General features: G+C 49.9%; 1 protein-coding gene and 1 long non-coding RNA gene across 3 annotated transcripts; both read right to left on the bottom strand.

Annotated features, from left to right (window-relative positions):
* Nucleotides 1–8,922: 8,922 nt before the first annotated feature.
* Nucleotides 8,923–14,170, bottom strand: GOT1L1 (glutamic-oxaloacetic transaminase 1 like 1). Its single transcript, XM_055416270.2, has 9 exons — nucleotides 14,056–14,170; nucleotides 12,792–12,973; nucleotides 11,842–11,953; nucleotides 11,477–11,586; nucleotides 11,154–11,246; nucleotides 10,909–11,059; nucleotides 9,924–10,089; nucleotides 9,339–9,481; nucleotides 8,923–9,078 (listed from the first exon to the last, which is right to left on the bottom strand). Exons 1-9 carry the CDS (start codon nucleotides 14,168–14,170, stop codon nucleotides 8,927–8,929), a joined length of 1,224 nt encoding a protein of 407 aa, XP_055272245.2. The 3' UTR covers nucleotides 8,923–8,926.
* A 2,152-nt stretch (nucleotides 14,171–16,322) lies between these two features.
* Nucleotides 16,323–22,517, bottom strand: LOC148773739 (uncharacterized). Of its 2 annotated transcripts, XR_016036460.1 has the most exons (5): nucleotides 22,050–22,517; nucleotides 21,646–21,765; nucleotides 20,497–21,009; nucleotides 19,643–20,024; nucleotides 16,323–16,570 (listed from the first exon to the last, which is right to left on the bottom strand). It is a non-coding gene; the product is annotated as an uncharacterized LOC148773739 (long non-coding RNA). The 2 variants fall into 2 exon arrangements; XR_016036459.1 differs by having other exon boundaries at nucleotides 21,646–22,517.
* Nucleotides 22,518–22,591: the final 74 nt, after the last annotated feature.

Here is a 22,591-nt window from a genome sequence, read left to right as displayed (position 1 = left end):
GCTGGGCTCTGGGCTTTTAAAAACTTGCTGAAGCTGTCAAACCAGTGTTGTTTTCATTCCCCAGAATCCTGTCATTGTTGGGGACAAAGCCCAGTGAAACAATCAAATCCGGATTCCCAGGACAGAAGGAGACCTCCTACCTAACCCGGTGCCCTAACCTATGGGGAGAGCACAGCCAAGTTCACCGACCAGTCCCTGCACAGGTTTTCCGGAACCTGCAATCACTGGACCGAAGCCTAAAAATTAAAAATACGTTGAAGGAGGGACTTCCCTCGTGGTCCATTGGTTAAGAATCCACCTGCCAACGGAGAGGACAACTAAGCTGCTGAGCCACAACTACAGCGTGTCCCAGCACCCTAGAGCCTGTGCTCTGCAACAAGAGAAGCCATCGCAATGCAGAGACCACGCACCACAGTGAAGAGTAGCCCCCACTCAATGCAATAGAGAAAGCCTCCATGCAGCAACAAAGACCCAGTGCAGGCAAACATAAATAAATACATTTTAAAAATAAGTTGAGGAGATGGCTTTCAGGTGTTTGCTGTTTTACTGTGGCACTGAAGATGCCTCAGAACAGTTTGCGCTTTCCACGAAAAGGGAGACTCCTAGGACCAGGGAAGCAGGCAAAGTCATTGAGGCCACCTCCAACCTGGATGGAGAATGAGTCAGCCTGGTGGGTGGAGGGCAGTGTGAAAATGCCTCCGAATTTCCTGACCCTTCCCAGACAAGCTTCAGGTGGCCACCACCCAGGACTTCACCTGAACTACATTCCAAAGACATCAGGGATGCCAACACATATGGGAAGGACACCTGAGAGCAGATCCAATCCTCCCCCTCCCTGGGGCCAGCTAGGGAGTTGTTTAGAGTTTGAGGAGGAAGGAGGTTCCTGTCTCCACCACCCTCCTCTGCCTGGCCAATGGAAGGAGGGAGTTGCCAGGCTAGAGCTGCCCCACTTCTCAAGTAGAGAATTCGGGGTTCTTCTTCCCGGTTCCTAAGTTTGCTAAACAGCACCACCTACTGTCCCAAAAGTCGGGAAACGGGAGCGAGCCAATGTGTGTGAGCCTGGAAGAATCCCCTTTAGACAGGAATGAGTTTCCCTCCCACTGCACCCATAAGCCTCTTGGGAGACGCAAAGATTGAGCAGGACAGCCAGGCAAGCCGTGGAGATGGCTCCGTGTCCCCTGGCTACTCCACTCCAACACCTCCTCCATCAAAACCCACCCATTTCCCAAGGCTTGACGCTCACCTCAACTATGCTGTTGGAGAAGACTCTTGAGAATCCCTTGGACTGCAAGGAGATGCAATCAGTCCATCCTAAAGGAAATCAGTCCTGAATATTCATTGGAAGGTCTGATGCTGAAGCTGAAACTCCGATACTTTGGGCAACTGATGTGAAGAGCTGACTCATTTGAAAAAACCCTGATGCTGGGAAAGATTGAAGGCAAAAAGGGAAGGGGACAACAAAGGATGAGATGTTGGGATGGCATCACCAACTCAATGGGCATGAGTTTGAGTAAACTCCAGGAGTTGGCAATGGACAGGGAAACCTGGCATGCTGCAGTCTGTGGGGTCTCAAAGAGTTGGACACAACTGAATGACTGAACTGAACTGAACTGAATGCTCACCCCATCCCCACACCAACCACATCAGCGATACCCGACATACCGTTGATAAGACAGGTCCTAAACCCAAATTCTGTCATTGAACTTCTGCACTTCCTGGTAGGAAGGGGTGGTTAGCAGTCAAGGGACTCGTAGGGTAGACTGCCTAAAAGTTCTCATGGAAGATGTGTTGTTGCCCAGTAACTTTTTTTTTCCAGTAGTGGTAAAACACACATAATACAAAATTTACATTTTTTAAAAAAAATTTGATTGGAGTATAGTTGATTTACAACACTGTGTTAGTTTCTGCTGTACAAGAAAATGAATCAGCCATACATCCGCATATATCCACTAGCTTTTAGATTCTTTTCCCATATAGGCCATTACAGAATATGGAGAAGTTTCCTGTGCTATACAGTGTAAAATTTACATGTTTTAAGTTGTACGGTCCAGTAGTCCTAGGGGCTTCCCGAGTGGAGTGGTGGTAAAGAATCCTTCTCCCAACGCAGGAGATGCAGGAGATTCCAGTTCAATCCCTGAATCAGGAAGATTCCCTGGAGGAGGAAATGGCAGCCCACTCCAGTATTCTGGCCTGGAAAATTCCACAGACAGAGGAGCCTGGCGGGCTACAGTCCATGGGATCGCAAAGAAGCGGGCACAACTGAGCACCAGCAAGCAAGTCCAGCAGTGTTGAGGACATTCACATTCTTGTGCAACCAGACTCCAGAACTCTTTACATCTCTACCTTGGTATCATTTTTAATGTCATTCTCCTCCTAGGTCTAACCTCTGTTCCCTGTCTCATAGCTCAAGTTCCTCTTGATTCTGAAAAAAAAAATGATATTCAGATTTTTTAAATATTGTTTATTTATTTATTTGGCTGCACCGGGTCTTTGTTGCTGCACGTGGGATCTAGTTCTGTGATTAGAGATTGAACCAGGCCCCCTGCTTTGGCAGTGTAGAGTTTTAGCCACTGGACCACCAGGGAAATCCCCACATTTTTTTTTTTAATTGATGCTATGAATCCCCATGCAAGGGCCCAGGAATCCTGCCCCTCAGAGGTAGCTGACTTTGTCTCTAAGTGAGGATTCAGGAAATGAAGACCAACCCAATACCCCAGTAGATTGGAGCTGCTGCAGACAGCACAGGTTTCCGCAGAACGGCCCTATCCCAGGAGGCTTCTTCCGGTCCTAATGTTCTAAGGAGCAAGGAGGCCATTAGTTAATAAAAATGCTATCACAAATACTGGAGAGATAACCTCTTGTGCCAGTCACAGGTTTGACAGCACAAATATGTTCCTTGCGCTGTTATACATTAAATTGGCAAAGTCAGAGAATAAAGCAAAATAAATCCAAACTGCAGCAAGAAGTATAAAGGCAGCAAGAAGGAAAGGAAATGAGGTATTTGCGGAGGAGGGGAGACCTTACTTAGTAGGCTGTGTGTTAGTTGCTCTGTCCTGTCCGACTCTTTGCTACCCCATAGATTGTAGCCCGTCAGGCTCCTCTGTGCGAGGGCTTCTCCAGGCAAGAATACTGGAGTGGGTTGACATTCCTTTCTCCAGGGGATCTTCTTGAACCAGGGATGAAACCCTGGTCCCCAGAATTGCAGGCTGATCTTTACCATCTGAGACACCAAGGAAGCCCATACTTTATAGGCTGGTTACATAAAAACCCTTAAGTGTGTTGAGGGAGAGGAGTGGGGTGGAGCGGCAATATTTAAGCTGAGAGCTGGAGCCCCTACGATGAGAAAGAACAGACCTTGCAAAAAGCAGAGAAAACAGGAGAGACTGTGCCAAGGCCCTGAGAAAGGAAGGCTTGTTTATACTGGAGGAACTGGAAAAAGACTGGTGTGGCTGGACAGTGATGAGAAAGCGAGAGAACGGAGCTTAGATCTCAAATCACGGGATGGGATGAGGGTTAGCACGTTCACGTCCACGAGAGAGGAGTAGGCTGCCCGGGAAGACCCTAGTGCCCAGGCAGGAGGAGAACCGCGAGCGAAGGCGAAGCCTGCTGGGGGCGCTCACGAGCAGTCCCGAGCCCGTCCCCCACCAGGGCCCCTACCGCCCCAGTACCAATGATCGGCCCTCCAGCCTGTCCGGGGACGCAAGCCCCAGCCTTCGAACAGGGTCCCAGACCTATTCCTAAGTAGAAAACGCCTTTCTCCCAGCCCTCGGCGCCCTTCTACCCGCCAGCGGGTGGTTGGGCCGGTCACCTGACACCCGCAGCCGGATGCTCTGCTTCAGGGTACCTTCCAGTTCTTCCAGGGCCCTCTCTGTCCTTGGGCCTCCTCGCTTGCCCCATCGCAGAACCCCATCCTCCACTTTCCTCAGCCCAAGCTGGGCGTCCTCCCAACCCTGCCTCCCTCCAACACACACACAGACACCCGCAATTTGGAGGCGAGCCTGGGGCCATCTCTACCTAGGGAGAACTGGGTTTCCTAGAAGAAGCACCCTGTTCGGGCTTCTCCTGGTACATTTGCAGCCACTTGCCGACCAGTAAATTGGAGAAGGAAATGGCAACCCACTCCAGTATTCTGGCCTGGAGAATCCCAGGGACGGGGGAGCCTGGTGAGCTGCCGTCTGTGGGGTCTCACAGCGTCGGACACGACTGAAGCAACTTAGCAGCAGCAGCCAACCAGTGAAAATCGGGAACAACCTTGTAGGTTTTCTTGCAGTGGAAGGTCTTGCTGGGACCTACAGCCGATGGAAAAAGGGAGAAGGCAGCCCCAGAAATGCTGGGAAAGCTCAGGGCACGCAATCACAAACTGGTGGACTCGGCACCCGCAAGCCTGAGTAGAGACTGGGGGACACTTGTCCCTGGACCCTTTGGAAGCTTCTGGAATCCTGGTGCGCCCTGGCGGAGATAACATTGGCGTCTCAGGGCAGCGACAGAGGTGGATTCACTTGGTAGACCAAGACCCCCCCATGGCAGATGTAGGGGGAAAAGATGAGCGCACCGTGGACTACTTCCTCCCTGGCGCCCTGCTTCCCAAAACTCACACATCAGACAAGTGAAGATGGCTGGGCCAGTGGGGAGGAACCTGCCTGGCACCAGGGAAAGCGGAACCGCAGTGTCGGTGCAGAATTACCAGACCCGGAGCCTGAAACCTGGCCTCCCTGAAGTCTCGCCAGCCACAGACTGTTCATTTTATGTGCAGCGCAGCATGTGGGATCTTAGTTCTCCCACCAAGGATCAAACCCATGCCTCCTGCGTTGGGAACCCAGAGCCTTAACCACTGGGCAGTCAGAGAAGTCCCAACCCGCTACCCTAGAGCGGTTGGTGGTGGCCACCTTCTCCAGCAAGGTTTTCCGGTCCTAAGAAAGCCTGTGGATCCCTCCCTCCCTCCTACCTGTTCCTTCATCTCCTTGTCCTGATCAACCCTCAGCTTAGAGGGCTGTATCTGCTGGGCGGGGAAGGTAGGGGAGGGGAGGGTGGGGGCTTGGGGGGCAAGTATTTCTGCAGCTCTTACTTCTCTGCAAAACGCAGGCGGTACACCTGGCTCCAGGCTTGTGGACCCTGGAGGCTCCTCTGGGCCCCAGCGGTTGCCCTCTGGGCTCTGCTCTGGGCGCTTATTACCTTCTGGGTGGTTGGGGGGCAAGAATGAAGGGGTGATGGAAGCAGCCTGCCTGGGGGAAGGCAGCACCCCGAAGCAAGGGTCAAGGCACCAAGGCTGGTCTGCAGCTTTTGTCAGCTGTGTGACCCAATCTGGACAGGTTCCTGGTGCTCACCGACACTGTAAACAAGGATGATAATAATAATAATAACTTACCTGCTTGAAATGTTATGAGGATTAAGTGGGAAGATGGACCTAAAGTGCTTAAATAGTGCAGCTCCAGGTAGCACTCCACAACCATCAGCTATGATAGTAAAGGTCATGGTTACAGTCTGGACTCCTTGGAAGAACCAGATGTGTTCACTGACAGTTTACTCAAGCCAAGCTCCCATGTCTCCAGTGTCCTACATCACGTTTCAAAGAAAGACTGGCTCCCAAGAATAAAAAGTGAAAAAATATTTCTTCCCATGTTATCACCACCCCAGTATGAAGAAATCCAAATGGGAAAATTGCCCACCTCCTACTATTCCTAACAAATCATTATTTTCAGTCTTTCATATTACTCCTGGCTTATGTGCATGGAATTTTGTATTCTTATTACTTATTATATAAGTACTTCCCTGGTTGCATGTGAGTGTACTACCTGGTGTTAATAACCATCATTTTAATGAATGCATAATATTCCACTAAGTTGATATGATTGCTTCACTATATCCTTATTGTTCCGCTCTTAAGATGTTCACAAACTTTCATTAGTAATGCTGCTATGTAACCTTTGTTAATAAAACTTTTAAAGTAAAAGTTTAAAATAACTTATTTTAGGGAGTTCCCTGGTGGGCTAGTAGGGCTTCCGAGGTGGCTCCGTGGTAAAGAATCTGACTACCAACACAGGAGATGCAGGAGACACTGGTTCGATCCCTGGGTTGGGAAGATCCCCTGGAGTAGGAAATGGCAACCCACTCCAGTATTCTTGTCTGGGAAATCCCATGGACAGAGGAGCCTGACGGGCTGCAGTCCATGGGGTTGCAAAGAGTCAGACACGACCAAGCATGCAGGCCCATACTCTACGCACTGTTGGGCTAGTGGTTAGAATTCCAGGCTTTCACTGACATGGCCCAGGTTCAATCCCTGGTAGGGGAAACTGAGGTCCTGAAAGCCAGGCGGAGCAGTCAAAAATAATAATTACTATTATTTTAATATTTTCTTTTAAAGTTTATTTCACCGAAAGCCATGCAAATCCAATCACCAAGACTCACCTCATATATATTTTTATAAGAGTAATTTTTCATATAAAAGTTAAAATACACAAATATGAATGTAATTTGTAATCCCATCAGTCAGAGATGCCTTAGAAGCAAACTTTTTTGAATATAAATATATATTGATATATAACCTGAAAGTCAATAGGATTATTTTATTAGGCTTGGGAGGTTGGGGAGAGCCTGGCTGAATAAATTTTATCTTTATGCTTTGAGGATGGTTAAAAATGCGACCCACAAGCACTAAGGGTTTTTCTAGAGATCTTCTGGCATTCAGATTAGAAGCCCTTAGAACCTGGGACATAGGCATCTTCAGAAGACCTGAGAGGATAATCTTCATCTGTGGATAAACACCGACTCAAGATAAATTCATCTTTAAGCACCAGGAAACCAAAGGAGATGACCCCACTTGCTCCATGAACTTGCTTGCAATCTGGCTCACTTACAAGACCTCTAGACAGAATCTCTGCTTCCTCTCACAAGAATTACAATTTAGGGGAAAGGAACTATTTATTTTCCAGGCAGGAGCCCCCCCAGCCTTTACACATAGGTTTGGGGATCTTAAGCCCAACCCCATGAGGCTGTTCACTTTGTCTGCACTCCCTGTGAGAACAGGGAATTCAAAGCAGCTAAAAATGGACTTGCCTAAATCTTGTGCTGTTACACTCATAGTTTATTACGGTGGAAGGAAACAGACTAAAATTAGCAAAGGAAAAGGGTAGATAGGATGGAATCCAGGAGATACCAGGCAGAAGCTTCCAGTTTCCTGTCCAGCTGTCCTGTTCCAATTGCACAGACAGTGCCCAATTCTCCCAGCACCAACATGACAGTATGTGGGAGGTGTTGCCAGTGAGGCACATCAAGACTTTGGTATCCCAAGTTTTTACGGGGGGCTCAATCACGTGGGCATGCAGGGCCTGTATAACTGAACTTAACTCCTCAGTCTCCAGCCCCGGACACCCAAGTGGCACAGAATGACCCAAGGGCTTCATCACACAAGGCACTCTTGTCAGGCAGGAAACTCTAAGAGCTTAGACTTCATTTCTCAGCCACTGGTCAAGGGCCATTCCTGAAGTCCCTTAGAATATATGAAGTTTGGGCACTTAAGTCCTGCTGGGTTAACCTTTCCCTGAGACGTACTTATTTACATGTCACCTTTTATGATGAGCTCCATTTTTACCATGTGAGTTGTTTTTCCCCAGCTGGGGTGGAAGGTTTCATAAGAGCATCAGCAGTGTCATACCTGCTGGGGATTTGCAGAGTTCTATGTATTAACAGACTCCCAATTGTCACTTTAGTGACCATAGTCCATAGGGTGGCAAAGAGTCAGACACGACAGAAGCGACTTCGCATGCCTACATGCAAGGTTCATCCTCCAACTAGATTGTAAGCTTCCAGAGGAAATGAACTGGACTGTGTCTGCTTTTTCCATAGCTTTTGATGCCTGTATGCTATGGTCTGCATATTTGTATCCCCTCAAAATGCATATGCTGGGACTTCTCTGGTGGGCCAGTGGTTAAGAATCTGCAGGCCAATGCACAGGACAAAGGTTTGATTCCTGGTCCAGGAAGATTCCACATGCCACAGAGCAACTAAGCCCGTGTGCCACAAATACTGAGCCTGTGTTCTAGAGTCCGTGCCACACAAGAGAAGCCATTGCAATCAGAATCCTGGGGACCACAACAAGAGAGTAGCCCCTGCTCACTGCAACTAGAGAAAACCCATGTACAGCCAAAAATAAATAAATAAATAAAAAGCATATGTTGGAACCTAATCTCCAATGTGTTGGTATTGGGATGTCATTAGGTCATGAAGGTGGGGCCCTCATGAATGGGGTTAGTGTCCTCATAAAAGAGGCCCCAGGGATCCCTCACTCCTCCCACCATGTGAGGTTGCAGCCAGAGGTGCTGCTTATGAACCAGGAGATAGGCTTTCACTAGGCACTGAATCTGTTTGTAACTTGATCCTGGACTTCTCAGCTTCCAGAAATCTAAGAATCTTAATGAATTTCTGTTGTTGATAAGACACCCAGTCTATGATATTTTGTTACAGCAGCCCAAATGGACTAAGACACCAGATCAGGCCTCAATATGGTATGTGAAAGTCACTCAGTCGTGTCCAACTCTTTGCAACCCTATGGACTGTAACATGTCCTTGGAATTATCCAGACCAGAATACTGGAGTGGGTATTTCCCTTCTCCAGGGGAGCTTCCCAACCCAGGGATCAAACCCAGGTCTCCCGCACTGCAGATTCTTTACCAACTGAGCTATAAGGGAAGCCCAATATATGGTATGGTAGGTGCTCAACAAATATGAGATGGTCAATGAATGCAAACATTCCCTTCTTCTCTGGGTCTTTTTTACCCCTCTTTGCTGAGGCCAGGCCAATATTTTATAGATAGATGGGGAGAGAGAGGGTGCTCTGCAGAGAAATGAACTATAGCAATGAATAATCAGCACAGGACTTTTGTAAAGACTAAAGCTTTTATTCCAATCAGGGGTCATTTACTTTCAGAAGCTATTTCTCTGAGTCCTTTGTGAAGCAGACAGCCTCGTTGATGCTCGAGGTGATGTAATCTATGTTGTAGGAATTGATACAGGTGAAGTTGATCCGACCATTCTTGGGAATATAGATATGCTTTTCACTGATCAGATATTCCACCTGTTGGGCTGGTGACGACCATAGGGCCTCAGATCCTAGGGTGGTCCCATCCCGCTCCCCTCTAGCCCAGGGTGAATTATGGACGGTAGGAAATGTCAGCATTTCTGGGGAGTCACAAGAGTCCCAAAGCAGCTCCACTTTCCTCAGGAAAGAATCAAAGTCTGAGGTGAAGCTAGGGACGGGTTACCTGGTCCATGAAATTTATGCTCAAATACAAGCCCAAATCCAAGGTCAGAAACGAGAGAGCTGTCCCTTCCTAGGTACTTACAGTTGAGTCCAAGATAGCTGTGGGACCCTTTCTGCTCAGTGATGTGATCCCAGGAGCCAGGGGTTCCCAGAAGCCGGAGCTTCTCCTTCACCTTTTCTTTGGTCATCATGATGTTCTCTACAACCCCTTCCAGACTCTGTCTCCTGCCAAGGGAAGGACGTCAAGAAATGGAGAGCATAAGGTCTCCCCAGGCTCTCGACCTCTTCATTGCCTTTCCCCTCTTCTCCCTTCAAAAGTAAGCATCCATCTGGGACAGTTATAAACGGGAGGGGTTTTCAGCCCATGTTAATGTAAGCAAGGGAAGCAGACTCTCTGGCTGACTTTGCCAAAGGAGCAGGTCCTCGGTGCTTCCCCATCTCCTCTTGCAAACTGAGAGCATTCAAACAATTCAATAATAAGCCGACCTGTGCCCCCAAAGAGCATCCCGTTACCCACTCCCCCAACCTTCTGCACTGCCACTGGGGCTTCCCAATAAAAGAGGCAACGTGGGCAGGAAGGAAAGTAGCCCTGGCATCCTGTGAGTCAGCGGGTCTGTGGGAATGCGGAGCCTCTGCCCACCCGTCCTGCCCCTCTCCCTGCCCTTACCATTCTCCCTGCATGGCAGGGTTACACAGGATAGAGGTGATGATGCGGGCACCCGTGGTGGGAGGGTTTAGCCACAGGGCCCGCGCGAAGTTCATCAGCTGGGAGAGGACACGCAGCAGGAGCTGGTTGTTGAGTGCCACCACCACAAGAGTGCCCACTCCTTCGTCTGCAGCGATGGGACAGATGGCCTGTCTCAGCACCCCCACCGTTCCCAGGCGGTGCCCTCAGTCTCTGCCTCTAGCCGTGCAAAGGGGAGAGCTGGACGACAGGGCCTGCCACCCAGCCTCACCAAGAAGGCCCCATCCAGGCCCCACGAATTCGGCGCTGGCTCTGCTTGCCAAGAAAAGTAGCCACAAGTAAGAGTCTTAAAGGTGGAAGGCGGCCCCTCCCTGTGGTCCAGTGGTTAAGAGTCTGCCTGCCAATGCAGGGGACGTGGGTTCAATCCCTGGTCCAGGAAGATTCCACATGCCATGGAACATCTAAGCCCCTGTACCACAACTACTGAGCTTGGACTCCAAAGCCCAAGAACCACAGCTGCTGAGCCCCTGTGCCCTAGAGCCAATGCTCTGCAACAAGTGAAACCCCACAGGAAGAAGCCCGAGTCCCACAACTAGAGAAAGCCCAAGCACAGCAACAAAGACGCAGCACAGCCAAAAATTATAATAGATTTCAAAAAGGTGGGTTTTTTTTTTTAAGGTGAAAGGGGCTTGAAACATCACTAAGTCCCACCCCTTCAACTTCCAGTTGAAGAAACAGAAGCCTAAGGGGTATGAGATGATTTAACCGGAGTCAACTTGAGCAGCTGAGCTGAGACCGTACCACAGACCCTGATGTGTAGCCCAGTGCCCTTCCTTTCTGCCTCCCAGGTGCCCTGGGGTGCTCTGCAGCTCTGGGCTCTCTCTAGAGGGTAGGAGACGTCAAACGTGTCCTGTGCCCCAGCTGTGGCGCCATCAAGTCCTCCCTGCTCCCCCTGCCCATGACATACCATAAATACCAAAATTCTTGGATAGAGACTGGCTGCAGAAGAACTCAAATCCTTGAGACACAAAGTAGTGTAAGAAACTAGCATCTTCCTCCAGGTCACCGGTGGATAAACCTTGATGGGGAATGTCAAAAAATGGAAATATCTCCCTGCTCTGCAGGAGAAAAAAGAGAATGAGGAGGGAGAGGGACTCCCAGAGGCATGGGAGGTCCTGAGACGGAGGAGAGCCAGGCGGGAGGTGGGCTCACCTTCATCAGGGTCATCAACTGTGTCCATTGACTCGGGGTCAACTGACAGTTGCCGATACTCCCGATCACAAAGATGCAGCCGTGCGGGGCATCCTGCGGGGAAAGACTGTCCTGTCGGGCGCCTCCCTGACCACACAGGTCATGGCAGGGGGACGCTGGGAGGAGAAGCCATCCTCCACGTGGGTTTCTACTAAAGGGCTGTGAATCCGAGCCTATAAAAGGTCTTGGATGACCGGAGTCGGGGTGTGGGAGGTTTAGGAGAAAAGGAAGGCTGTAAACCAGGTCTGGGGAGAAGCTGCTGAGAGCACAGGGGGAACCTCTACCTCCAACACATCGAGGAGCATATTGGCATCCAAGCACAGATGCGCAGAGTCCCAGAAGGTGTATTCATAAACTGTAAAGCCCATGTCCTGGAAGATGAGTCCATGAGGTTCTGTGGGAACACAGAAACCCTGCCACCAGCTGGCACGCAAGAAGTGGAGAGATGGGAGGCAGACACACCAGAGAATGGGTCCCGGGCAGGGGCGGGGGATGAGTCGCCGAAGGGAGGACAGGAACAGGAAAAGGACAAGTATACCTCAGCCCTTCAACCGTTTTTCTCTGGACAGAGTGAGAAGGGACAGCAGTGAAGACTGCAGGTGGTGGGGTGGGAATCAGGAACGGGGCGAGGCAAGGGTCTGCCACTCACCTTTTTGAGAAGAAACGATGTAAACTATCTGAGAATTCTGACACCAAGTTTTGAGGAACTGAGCCCCGAGTTGGAAAGCGCCACTGTCTCCCACGGTTTGCACACCCCCTGCCTGCCAGCAAAAACAAAGGTGCCGGGGATGGACGACCTTGCTCTAGGAGGTCAAGGCCACGTGCTCCCGTCATGCACCTCCACTGACTCATTCAACCCCTGCTAGGTGCCAGACAGTGTTGGGCACTTGGGATACATAAGGGAATAAAACGAATGCCCTCCACCCTTCGTGGTGCTCACGTTCATACCAGGCATGGGCAGCCTTTGTCTGCAGAGGACCAAACAGTCAATATTTTATGCTGAAATGGCAACCCACGCTCCAGTGTTCTTGCCTCCAGAATTCCATGGACAAAGGAGCCTGGCGGGCTACAGTCCATGGGGTCCCAAAGAGTTGGACACAACTGAGCGATGATCACTTGATCGCTCGCTCACTCAGGTCGTATAAACTACCCAGTGCTGCCTTTAGAGCAGAAGGCCGCTCTTGACATGACAAGTAAATGATCGTGGTCATGTTCCAATAACATTTTTCTGGACACTGAAATTTGAATTTCATGTCATTTTCATGTGTCCCCAAATATCATCCCTGTTTGATTTTTCAACCATTAAAAATCATGAAACCATTAAAAAAAAAAAAAAGAGTGAGGGATGGTGATACCATCACCACTCAGGTTCGGATCATTCCCTTCTTGAAAGAGCTGGCACCCCAGCAGTGGGGGCTGGTGTGGAGACCCCCGGCTTGGGTCTTGATCCTGGCTCTGTCCTCCAGTGCAAAGGCTTGGGACACTCTGGACCTCGCTGGGCCCCTCTAAACTCTTTTCTCGTTTGCGATTGTACAATCCCAGACCCCCACTCTCTGCTCCTTGGGTCTCAGTGAGCGAGGGAAGGGCCCTGCTCCTCACCCTGTTCTCCACGATGACTTGGCTGTTCTTTCCAAAGAGGAGGTTCAGGGAAGCCTGGACGAATGATTTCATGCCCATCACCGGCGTGTACTCATAGTTCAGGGAGGGATCTTGGGCAATCTGCATTCGAGTCTTGCGTACCACCGAGGACACCCAGGGTTTGCCTTCGCTGGTCATGCAGACTGTGACAGGAAGGGCAGAGGCGTCTCTGGAGGCCCACCGTGGTCCTGCAAGCCTGTGGGCTCTGCAGACACCCCACAAATCTGTCCTGGTTCTCTTGGTGCTTTGGGAAGTTGCCTAGGAAAAGACAACTTTCCTTTTCTTCCCCCCACCCCTTTATAAAAAACGTTGTGTTGTTAGTGGGTATGTCTAATTTTCATTTTTTTGAAAAAGACAACAGAAACCTAGGCCATTTTAAAGGGCAAAGATGACAGACAATGGGAGAGTTATAGGTTGGGCTTCCCTGGTGGCGCAGACGGTAAAGAATCTGCCTGCAATGCAGGAGACCCAGGTTTGATTCCTGGGTCGGGAAGATCCCCTGGAGAAAGAAATGACAACTCACTCCAGTAATCTTGCCTGGAGAATCCCACAGACAGAGGAGCCTGGTAGGCTACAGTCAGTGACTAACACTTTCACTTTTCATGTGGGACTGAACACCGACTTTCACCGTGGGAAGGGCTGGCTGCATCCCAGAACAGTTTAGGAGCCATTCTTGGTTCAGGAGCAGAGGAGGGAGAAGGGGAGAATGAAGAGGCTTTAGGAAACGCAGTGTCCTCACAGGCTCCAGCACAGAGCTCGGGGAAAGGATACGTGTGTGTACTAAGTTGATTCAGTCGTGTCCAACTTTTTGGGACCCTATGGACTGTAGCCCGCCAGGCTCCTTTGTCCATGGGATGCTCCAAGCAAGAATATTGGAGTGGGTTGCCATGCCCTTCTCCAGGAGATCTTCCCAACCCAGGGATCGAACCCCAGTCACTACCGTCTCCTGCATTGGCAGGTGAGTTCTTTAGTGCCACCTGGGAAGCCCGGGAGAGGATACAGCCCTTATCAAATGCCAGGAACCCGCAGAGAAGGGCAGAGGGCCCAGACCCACCCACGAGGTTTTCTGCTCCTTTCCCTGCTAGGTAATTCTGTTCACAGGAAGAGACCTCTCTGTCTAGGGAGGTTTATGCTCTCTCGACCCCTCTGTGGCAGTGGGAACACTGCCTCCTAGAGGCGGTCATGGTACCCGGCATCTCACACCCCCAAACAAGGAGGCTTCTACCTTTATAGGCCAGGAACATCTTGTTAGGGTTGTCATCTTGCTTGTAGGTCTTGAGCAAGCTGCCCTCTAGCTTTTGGGCCATGGGCACATCTGTGAACACAGACAGAGTGGGCATCGCTGAGGGAAAACAGAACCAGGACTGCGCTTCTGCTCCTGCGTTCTTCTCTTGAAGGCTTCTGCCAGCAGCCGGCCTCCAAGTCTGGGCCACCCAGATCTGCCTCTTTCCAGAACCTTGGCGGCAACCGGTCACCAGAGCAACAGAACCCCATCACTCACTGTGTCCGTGGTGGCCCTCCTCAAGGGCTATGGGAGTATTTCAAGACGCTTGGGAAGGACCCCCTGAGACACGGGGCAGGAGAAGGTCACAGCAAGGACCTAGAATTCTCAGGCGCTTCTCCCTAACTCACTGCCTCCTCTAGTCACCTAATCCACCAATATTTCTTTTTTTTTTTTTGGCTGCACAGCATGTGGGATCTTAGTTTCCTGGCCAGGGATCGAACCAGTGACCCCCGAAGTAGAAGCACAGAATCTTAACCACTGGACCGCCCACCTAAAATAACAGATCAGCCCCTTAGAAGACGCGGCAACAGAGGCAGCCATGAGCCCGGAGAGGGCTTCTCCTGCAGACGTGAAATCTCAGACCCAGCAGTAATGTGAGTCAAGGGATACATTTAAAAAGCTTCTACTTTCATTTTACTCAGGGATCCAGGTGTTTAAAAGAAAAGAAAAACAACATTGCTTTCTTCCACAATTAGTTTCAAGAGTCCTATTTCTAGAAAGAGTGTAATTTGCTACTCCTCTTGTTGTCTAGTCACTCTGGTGTCTGACTCTTTGCAATCCCATGGACTATACCCCACCAGGCTCCTCTGTCCATGGGATTCTCCAGACAATGCTGGAGTGGGCTGCCATTTTCTCCTCCAGAGATCTCCCTGACCCAGGGATTGAATCTGAGGCTGCATTGCAGGTGGATTCTTTACCACTGAGTCACCAGGGATGCCCATTAAGACAATCCTATTTCTCTGTTATGTACAATGAAGACTTCGACATTTGCTAACTTTCAGCGGTGGTCCAGCAGCAAGTGTAGAAGGCAGAGATCAAGGGCAGAAAGCGTTGGCCTCTGTAGGATGTCCTACATATATATATTTTTCAAATGACTCTGTGATTGTTACAGATGTAGCTGGTGTCTCACCCAGATACCTTTACCAGCCCTGCTGTTGGATAAGGATTGACTTTCTCATCTACCTTCCAGATTGTGCTTGGCAACAGGAAACCACCTGGCAGGTTACACTCCCACCGGCAGCAGCAGCCAATGACTACCTGATCTTGCATACAAAAAGCCAGCGTGGGACCTCCCTGGTGGTCCAGTGGTTAAGACTCCGAGCTTCCACTGCAGAGGGCATGGGTTAGATCCCTGGTGGGGGAATTAAGATTCCCACATGCCTCAGTGTGGCCAAAAAGACTAAAGATAATAATAATTTAATTTAAAAAGTCATTCCTCTTGACTTGGGGGATGCACGTGGCTCATTTTGCACTTCAGGGCCCATCCCCCAAACAGGCCATGGCTAGACTTGACCCGGGGCCCCTTGTGTGGCTTCCTTCTGTTTATAATCCTGCTTCCTTCGCTTCCTTGTGGGTTCCTCCTCCAGAGCACTCCCTCTGCAAACCACATGCCCAATCCCTGTCTCAGCCTGTGTTTCCAGGGAACCTGCCTTGAGACAAATGATTGTGCAAGTTATCCCTATTACTGCAGAAACCTTTGGAAGCATTTATTCATTTTTGGCTGTGCTGGGTCTTCGTTGCTGTGCTTGGGCTTTCTTGTGTGGTGAGCCGGGCTACTCTCGAGTGGTGGTGCGTGAGCTTCTCATTGTGGTGGCTTCTCCTGTTGCAGCCCCTTCTTTATTTGCATCATGCAGGCTTAGCAGTTGTGGCTCCAGGGCTCTAGAGCATGGGCTCAGTAGTTGTGGCACATGGGATGAGTGGCCTCTTGGCATGCAGAATCTTCCTGGACCAGGGATTGAACCCGTGTCCCCTGCATTGGCAGACAGATTCTTAACCACTGGACCACCAGGGAAGCCCTGTAGAAATCTTTAAAACTTAAATATATATAGAACACAGATGTTCTACAAACAACCCACAACCACAGTTAACCTTTTGGTATACCCTTTCTGGTTTCTTCTCCAAGATGTTTATATTTTAAGATGACGGATATCAAAAGCACCATGTCATTTTTCATCACACTTTTTTCACTTCACATTTTGGTTGTGAGGATTTAATATCTGTGCCAACGAGAACTTTTTATGTGACAAGAAACAAACAAACAAAAAACCAACCCGAACTAGCATGAACAGGAGAAGAATTCATTGCCTCTATAAGTGGGCAGGCTCGGGTACATCTGACTTCAAGCATTGTTCAGACCAGAGCAGAACGACTCGTCAGGGTTCCAGCTTCATTTCTTGTGGTGCCCTTGGCTCTCCTTTTCTGGAGGCTTCCACTTTGTTCTTGGGCTGACTCTGGGCTTGGGAGCAAAAGTGAATATAGCACTGATGCAAAAGGTTACACATTTGAGCAATTTCCACTGCAGCTCTATTTGCAAATGAGCTAAATGCTGATTACTGAAGGAATGTTTACACTGGAATATCCATATAATAGAATTCTGTGCAGCAGCTAAAGGCAGGCCTACAGATAAAAATGTATAAAAATATCCAAGATCCATCATTAGGAACAATGGAGGCGCAAATGGAGAGCCAAGCAGAGAATACTTGGGAGGAATAAAAGATCACTCGCATGTCTGTGCACAGAGAAGCTCCAGAGCGGTGCAAGAAGAAGCAGGTAAGTGTGATCACCTCTGGAAAGCGGAACAAGCTGGCTGGTGGACAAGGACAGGGGCTAATGCTGACTTGCTTTCCACCGTACCCCACTTCGTCCCTTGGAAATGTTAGACCACACGCAGATGACTGTTCATTCAGAAAGCGTTTGCTTTCTAAACAATATCCAGAGGAAGAGAGGGCATCTCTCCTCTTGGCTCCTTGCAAGAACCGGTAAGTTTCCCTCCCGGAACCACCACCTCCTTTCTCTCAACTGCAGGGAGTCAGTCACCAGCCCATCCCTGACCTTATCATGGCCGAGGATGGGATACTCTGGTGAGTGTGACCCAACCACAGAGCTGAGGGGCGTGTTTATCCCCCCAAACTGCACAGCGAAGAACGGACTGAACCAGGTGAGCATGCTCCATCATGTCCGAACCTTTGTGACCCCATAGACTGTAGCCCATCTCTGTCCATGGGATTCTCCAGGCAAGAATGCTGGAGTGGGTTGCCATTTCCTTCTCCAGGGGATCTTCCTGACCCAGGGCTTGAACCCGTGCCTAGAAGGGTTCCCTAGTTCTCAGAAATGGAAGAAGGGAGAAGTGGAGCTGGGAAGGCAGTCCGAGAGTGTTCATAGAATCATCCATTTCCAAGTATTAAGAACCACCATTTTGGGAATTCCCTGGCAGTCCAGTGGTTAGGACTCCAAGCTTTCACTGCTGAGGGTCTGGGTTCAATCCTTTGGCCAGGGAACTAAGATCCCATAAGCCATGAGGTGTGGCAACAACAAAAAAAAGAGCCACTGCCTTTTTTTTCTTTTTAATTATTTATTTGGCCATACAGAGCTTTGGTTGCGGCACATGGGATGTTTAGTTGTGATGTTTGGGATCTAGTTCCCTGACCAGAGGTCGAACCTGAGCCCCCAGCATTGGGAGCACAGAGTCTTAGCCAGTCCCAAGAAGAACCACCATGTTTAATGGCTATTTTTTTTAAAGATTATTTATTTGACTGCATTGAGTCTTACTTGCAATGTGTGGGATCCTGTTCCCTGACCAGGGATTGAACCCCAGACTCCTGCGTTGGGAGCTTGGAGTCTTAGCCACTGGACCACCAGGGAAGTCCCAAGAAGAACTGCCATCTTTAATGGCTATTTTTATGTTTGTTGGCCTTGTGCTTCCAAACCTGTCGAACATCCATAACCCAGCAGAGGCAGTGGGGAAGTCTCCCCTCTGGACTCTCCCAGGCTACAGAGAGTGACAGCAGGCAGGGAGTCACGGAGGCGGTGGTTGGCTTGTGCCTTGAGGCTCTGCCCTGAAGCTGATCAGCCAGTAACTGGGGATGGAGTGCTTGTGGCCCCAAGTTCCATCTCTCACAAGCCCAGGTACAGATGTGGTTGTATAAACTAGAATATCCTGTCCTTTCCACAGAGCACAGGGCCACAGGCCTGTCCTGGTCTTTATCAGCTGTTTCTGACCATTCCTGGGGTGTTCTCAGGTGACTCTGGGGCTAACACTCCCACATTCATCTAGTCCTACCCACTCACTGACCCTTGTTTCTTAGCCTGTCATTGGCTCCAGCACTTCCACATTGCACAAGAACTGGCAACCACGCTGACGATCACACGGTATCAGTGTGGATGTCGAGGGTTCATTCCTCTGAAGCCTCTCAAGCCACAACGCCCACCTACCAAAGCATCCGGCATATGCCTGTCACCCTCAGTGTCCACTGAAAATCCTTCGTTCCGCTTTTAGCTGCCTCCCCTCTTGGCCACAGAACTGAGACCCTAACTAGAGCCTCGTGGTGTTTGAACAGAGGAGGGTCTGTTGTCCTAGGCAGCCTGGCTTTCCGTCTTACTTCTTCCCATTAGTACCTACAGGGCCTTCAGTTCAGTTCAATTCAGTTCAGTCACTCAGTCGTGTCCAACTCTTTGCGACCCCATGAATCATAGCACGCCAGGCCTCCCTGTCCATCACTAACTCCCGGAGTTCACTCAAACTCATGTCCATCGAGTCGGTGATGCCATCCAGCCATCTCATTCTCTGTCGTCCCCATCTCCTCCCACCCCCAATCCTTCCCAGCATCAGAGTCTTTTCCAGTGAGTCAACTCGTCGCATGAGGTGGCCAAAGTATTGGAGCTTCAGCTTTAGCATCAGTCCTTCCAAAGGCAAGTAAATTAAAATCTCTCCATCTCAGTGTATGCTTTTTTTTTAATTTGACTGCACTGAATCTTAGTTGCAGAACACAGGATCTTCAATCTTCACTGGGGCATGCCAGATATTTTCGTTGTGGCACGTGGGATCCAGTTCCCCGATGAGGGATCAAATCTAGGCCCCCTGCATTGGGAGTCTCAGCCACTGGACCACTAGGGAAGTCCCAGTGTATTTATTTTTAAATCAGGAAAACAAACATTATAGAATTGTCTGACATTTGTTATGGAAAGGGATGTGTCCCCTGGGCCATCACAAGGAGAGAAGAACTATAAACGTAAGATCTAAACGCAAGAATTTCTGATTATAGAGTTTATACTATAGAATTCTTGGGAGGTCTCTTGAAATAAAAGGGACATTTGAACAAACTAGGGCTTTGACATTTCCCCCCAGAAAATTGCAGATTCCGGTAACCACACTCACAGAAGCTAGCTGCTAAAGCAGAACAACCCCCTTTACCAACTCACTCCCCAAGCAGTCTTTACTTAGCCCCTCTCAGGCTCAGCCAGGGAGACCAAAGGATAAAGGAAATTCCTGATAGGAGGCTGGGGGAGAAGGATGCCCTCATTCACTGACCTCAAACACTCACTCTAGTGCCAGGAACGTGAATCCAAAAATGCTGCACTTGATGTCGTGTCCACACAGTTGTGGGGTGTGCTTCTCTGGGACCAGGGACTGCGGTATGTCACTTCCCTTCCCTGCTTTTCTAAACGGGGGCCTTTTAGCAGTTTTCCTCTCAGCACTGAACATTGGGTGTTCTGAGGAGTGGGTCCATTCATTTTGGGTGTGTAAGCTGCAGCATCATACACAGCTACTTTCAGATGAAGAAAAGACACCTCACCCAGAGATCCTAAACTCCACGTTGGATGTTGGATGTGACCTGAGTTGTCGCCTTTGGGGAGGAGACCATGAGTTTCCTTGTTGTGGAAAAACTGCATCACGTGAGGTGAGACCATTCCTGGAATTACATGTTGCAGGAAAAGAACACTGGCTGATGAGCTGTCAAAAGGTGGAAGGCAGTGGTTTTTCACAAAGTTCACCCAGAAACTCTTTTCCTACTCCTTCTGGTAAGGAACCCCACTCAGCTCCCAGGCTTGGTTCCCAAATCCTGGGGACTGCTCTGAGAAGAGGCATGTGACTGAGCCTGACCTATTGGAGTCCCGCTAGAACTGGCAGAGAAGAGCCTTTTGTTACTGCTTTCTAGTCACGGAGTTCTCAGAAAATGACCTCAAAGTTTGAACCTACCGGCCCCTGACATGTAGGAAACACTGACAAATGCTGCCAATTGAATGAGAAGAGAAGCATGTTACTGGCCTCCAGCCTCTCCTTCCTCTCAGGATCAATCTGGATTTTCGGTTGCAAGCAACAGAAATTGACTCTTGCCTGAAGCATAAGAGCGGGGTTTATTGAAAGGATATCTGGTAACTCACATGCTGGATGGGGAGGCTGGAGATCTGGGTCCGGGAACACAACCATGATCAGACCACAGAAGGAAGGAGGTGAACTGCCAAACAATAGATAAACAACAGACAGTGCTCTGACTAATTCCACCCTCACCTCCCTCTGTTGGGCCCGCTGCCCCTGCAGGTCCCAGGACCAGGTCCTTCCATCCTAACTTCACCAGCTCCAGAAGCACAGACCCAGGAGCCTATTCTGATTGGCTGAGCCCACTCACATGACCCACTGGCCCCACCCTATTTTCCAGCCAAGGGGTTCAGTTCAGTCGTGTCAGACTCTGCCACCCCATGGACTGCAGCACCCCAGACTTCCCTGTCCATCACCAACTTCTGGACCTTGCTCAGACTCATGTCCATCGAGTTGGTGATGCCATCCAACAATCTCATCCTCTGTGGGAGAAGTGAAAGTCTGTTGGTTTGAGCTTCATTCCTGAGAGGCGGGCTCTGCCTCCTGCCAGGACTGTGAAAGTGGAAGCTTCTCCAAACCTTAGAATTGAAGTGAAGTGAAGTCACTAAGTCGTGTCCGACCCTTTGCGACCCCATGGACTGTACAGACCATAGAATTCTCCAGGCCAGATTACTGGAGTGGGTAGCCTTTCCCTTCTCCAGGGTATCTTCCCGACCCAGGGATGGAACCCAAGTCTCCTGCATTGCAGGCTGATTCTTTACCAGCTGAACCACAAAAGCAGCCCCAAGAAAAGAAAAAGGTGTCCAAAAAAGACAGTGTCACAATTACATCACACCTTCTCCTTTCTCTTTAAATATCCCACCCTTCCCCCTGGTAGTCTCAACTACCGATCTTACTTCTGTTCACAAAGACAATAGAAGTAATCGGAAGAGGCTCTCACATGTTCCCATCATAGCTACCAATCTCCTTCCATGGGTACCCACCCACAACTTAGCACCATGCTTGAGCTCACCTCTCCTGAGCCTCTGTCGGCTCCAAGCCTTCCCTTCCTGCCCTGGGTCCCAGCTTCATGGCCCCTGCTGTTGGGCTTTCTCTGCCTTTTCCTCCATCTACCCTCTTTACTAGAACATCCTCTGGAGCGTACAAACAGGTGCGAAACTCGAATCTTGAACGTAAGCACTCCCATGACCTCACATCCCCTCTCCAGCTCTTACCACCATGTGTCCTGCAGGGCTCAGCCAAGGAAACAGGACTCCTGGGAGTGATACGGGTGTTACAGGAACTAGATCTTGCAGGATGGAGGAGAATCTGGGGGAGTGAAGGTCCAGAGGGAGCTGGAGAATCAGAAGAATTATGCATCAGGCTGCCTGAAGCCCCTGTATGTGAACATCTTAGAGTGTACAGGGAAATTCGAGAAACCAGACACATCCAGCTGTGTGGGGGTCTACGGGAAGATGTGCAGCTAACCCTGCGTGGGGCGGCAGCCAAGTGTCTTGTCGTGGGGTTGGGTGCTGTGTCACTCAGCAGGGCATCAGCCTGTGAGCAGAGCTGGACATGAGCGGAGGAGAGTCTGAAGACAAGTCAGATCCCACCTGGCACCTCTGCTTCCGTATCTCACCCTGAAATCCTTCAGGTATTAGTAGACGCTGCTTCATTTTCAGCTCTCAGACCTGAGGTAGGTTCCTCTTTTGGCCAACGCTCACCCGGAATCTAACAAGGATTCTGGGAAACAGGAGTCCCGGATTTAACCAAGGTGACAACAGAGTCATCACCCACCCCATGTTCTCTGATCTTCAGCGCCATAGCTGTGGAAGGAGCATGTGTAGTCTGTCTTCTCCTCACTTTCCAAGGTCTGCTGAACCCACTCTGATCAGCACTTCATCACCTCCATCAAAGCTGACTTTGGGGGCTTCTCTGGTGGCTCAATGGTAAAGAATCCACCTGCCAATGCAGAGGACACAGGTTCCATCCCTGATCTGGGAAGATCCCACCTGCCTCGGAGCAACTAAGCCTGTCCGCTATAACTGCTGAGCCTGTGCTCTATAGCCGGGGGAACCGCAACTACTGAAGCCCTTCCGCCCTACAGCCCTTGCTCCACAACAAGAGAAGCCACCACAAAGGGAAGCAATGGAGATGAGCCACACTCATCACAGCTAGAGG

This window comes from Moschus berezovskii, chromosome 26 (genome assembly GCF_049115385.1).
Source record: "Moschus berezovskii isolate FMDL1 chromosome 26, NW_MosBer_1.0, whole genome shotgun sequence".
Taxonomy (NCBI): domain Eukaryota; kingdom Metazoa; phylum Chordata; class Mammalia; order Artiodactyla; family Moschidae; genus Moschus; species Moschus berezovskii.
This window is presented reverse-complemented; position numbering and strand designations above follow the sequence as displayed.

Coding starts and splice junctions, on each gene's coding strand:
- GOT1L1 (XM_055416270.2), bottom strand. CDS start 14,170: ATGCCCACTCTGTCTGTGTTCACAGATGTGCCCATGGCCCAAAAGCTA. Junction 11,954..12,791: donor AAGTCATCGTGGAGAACAGG/GTGAGGAGCAGG, acceptor TTTTGCTGGCAG/GCAGGGGGTGTGCAAACCGT. Junction 9,482..9,923: donor CCTGCCATGCAGGGAGAATG/GTAAGGGCAGGG, acceptor TTCCCTTGGCAG/GAGACAGAGTCTGGAAGGGG.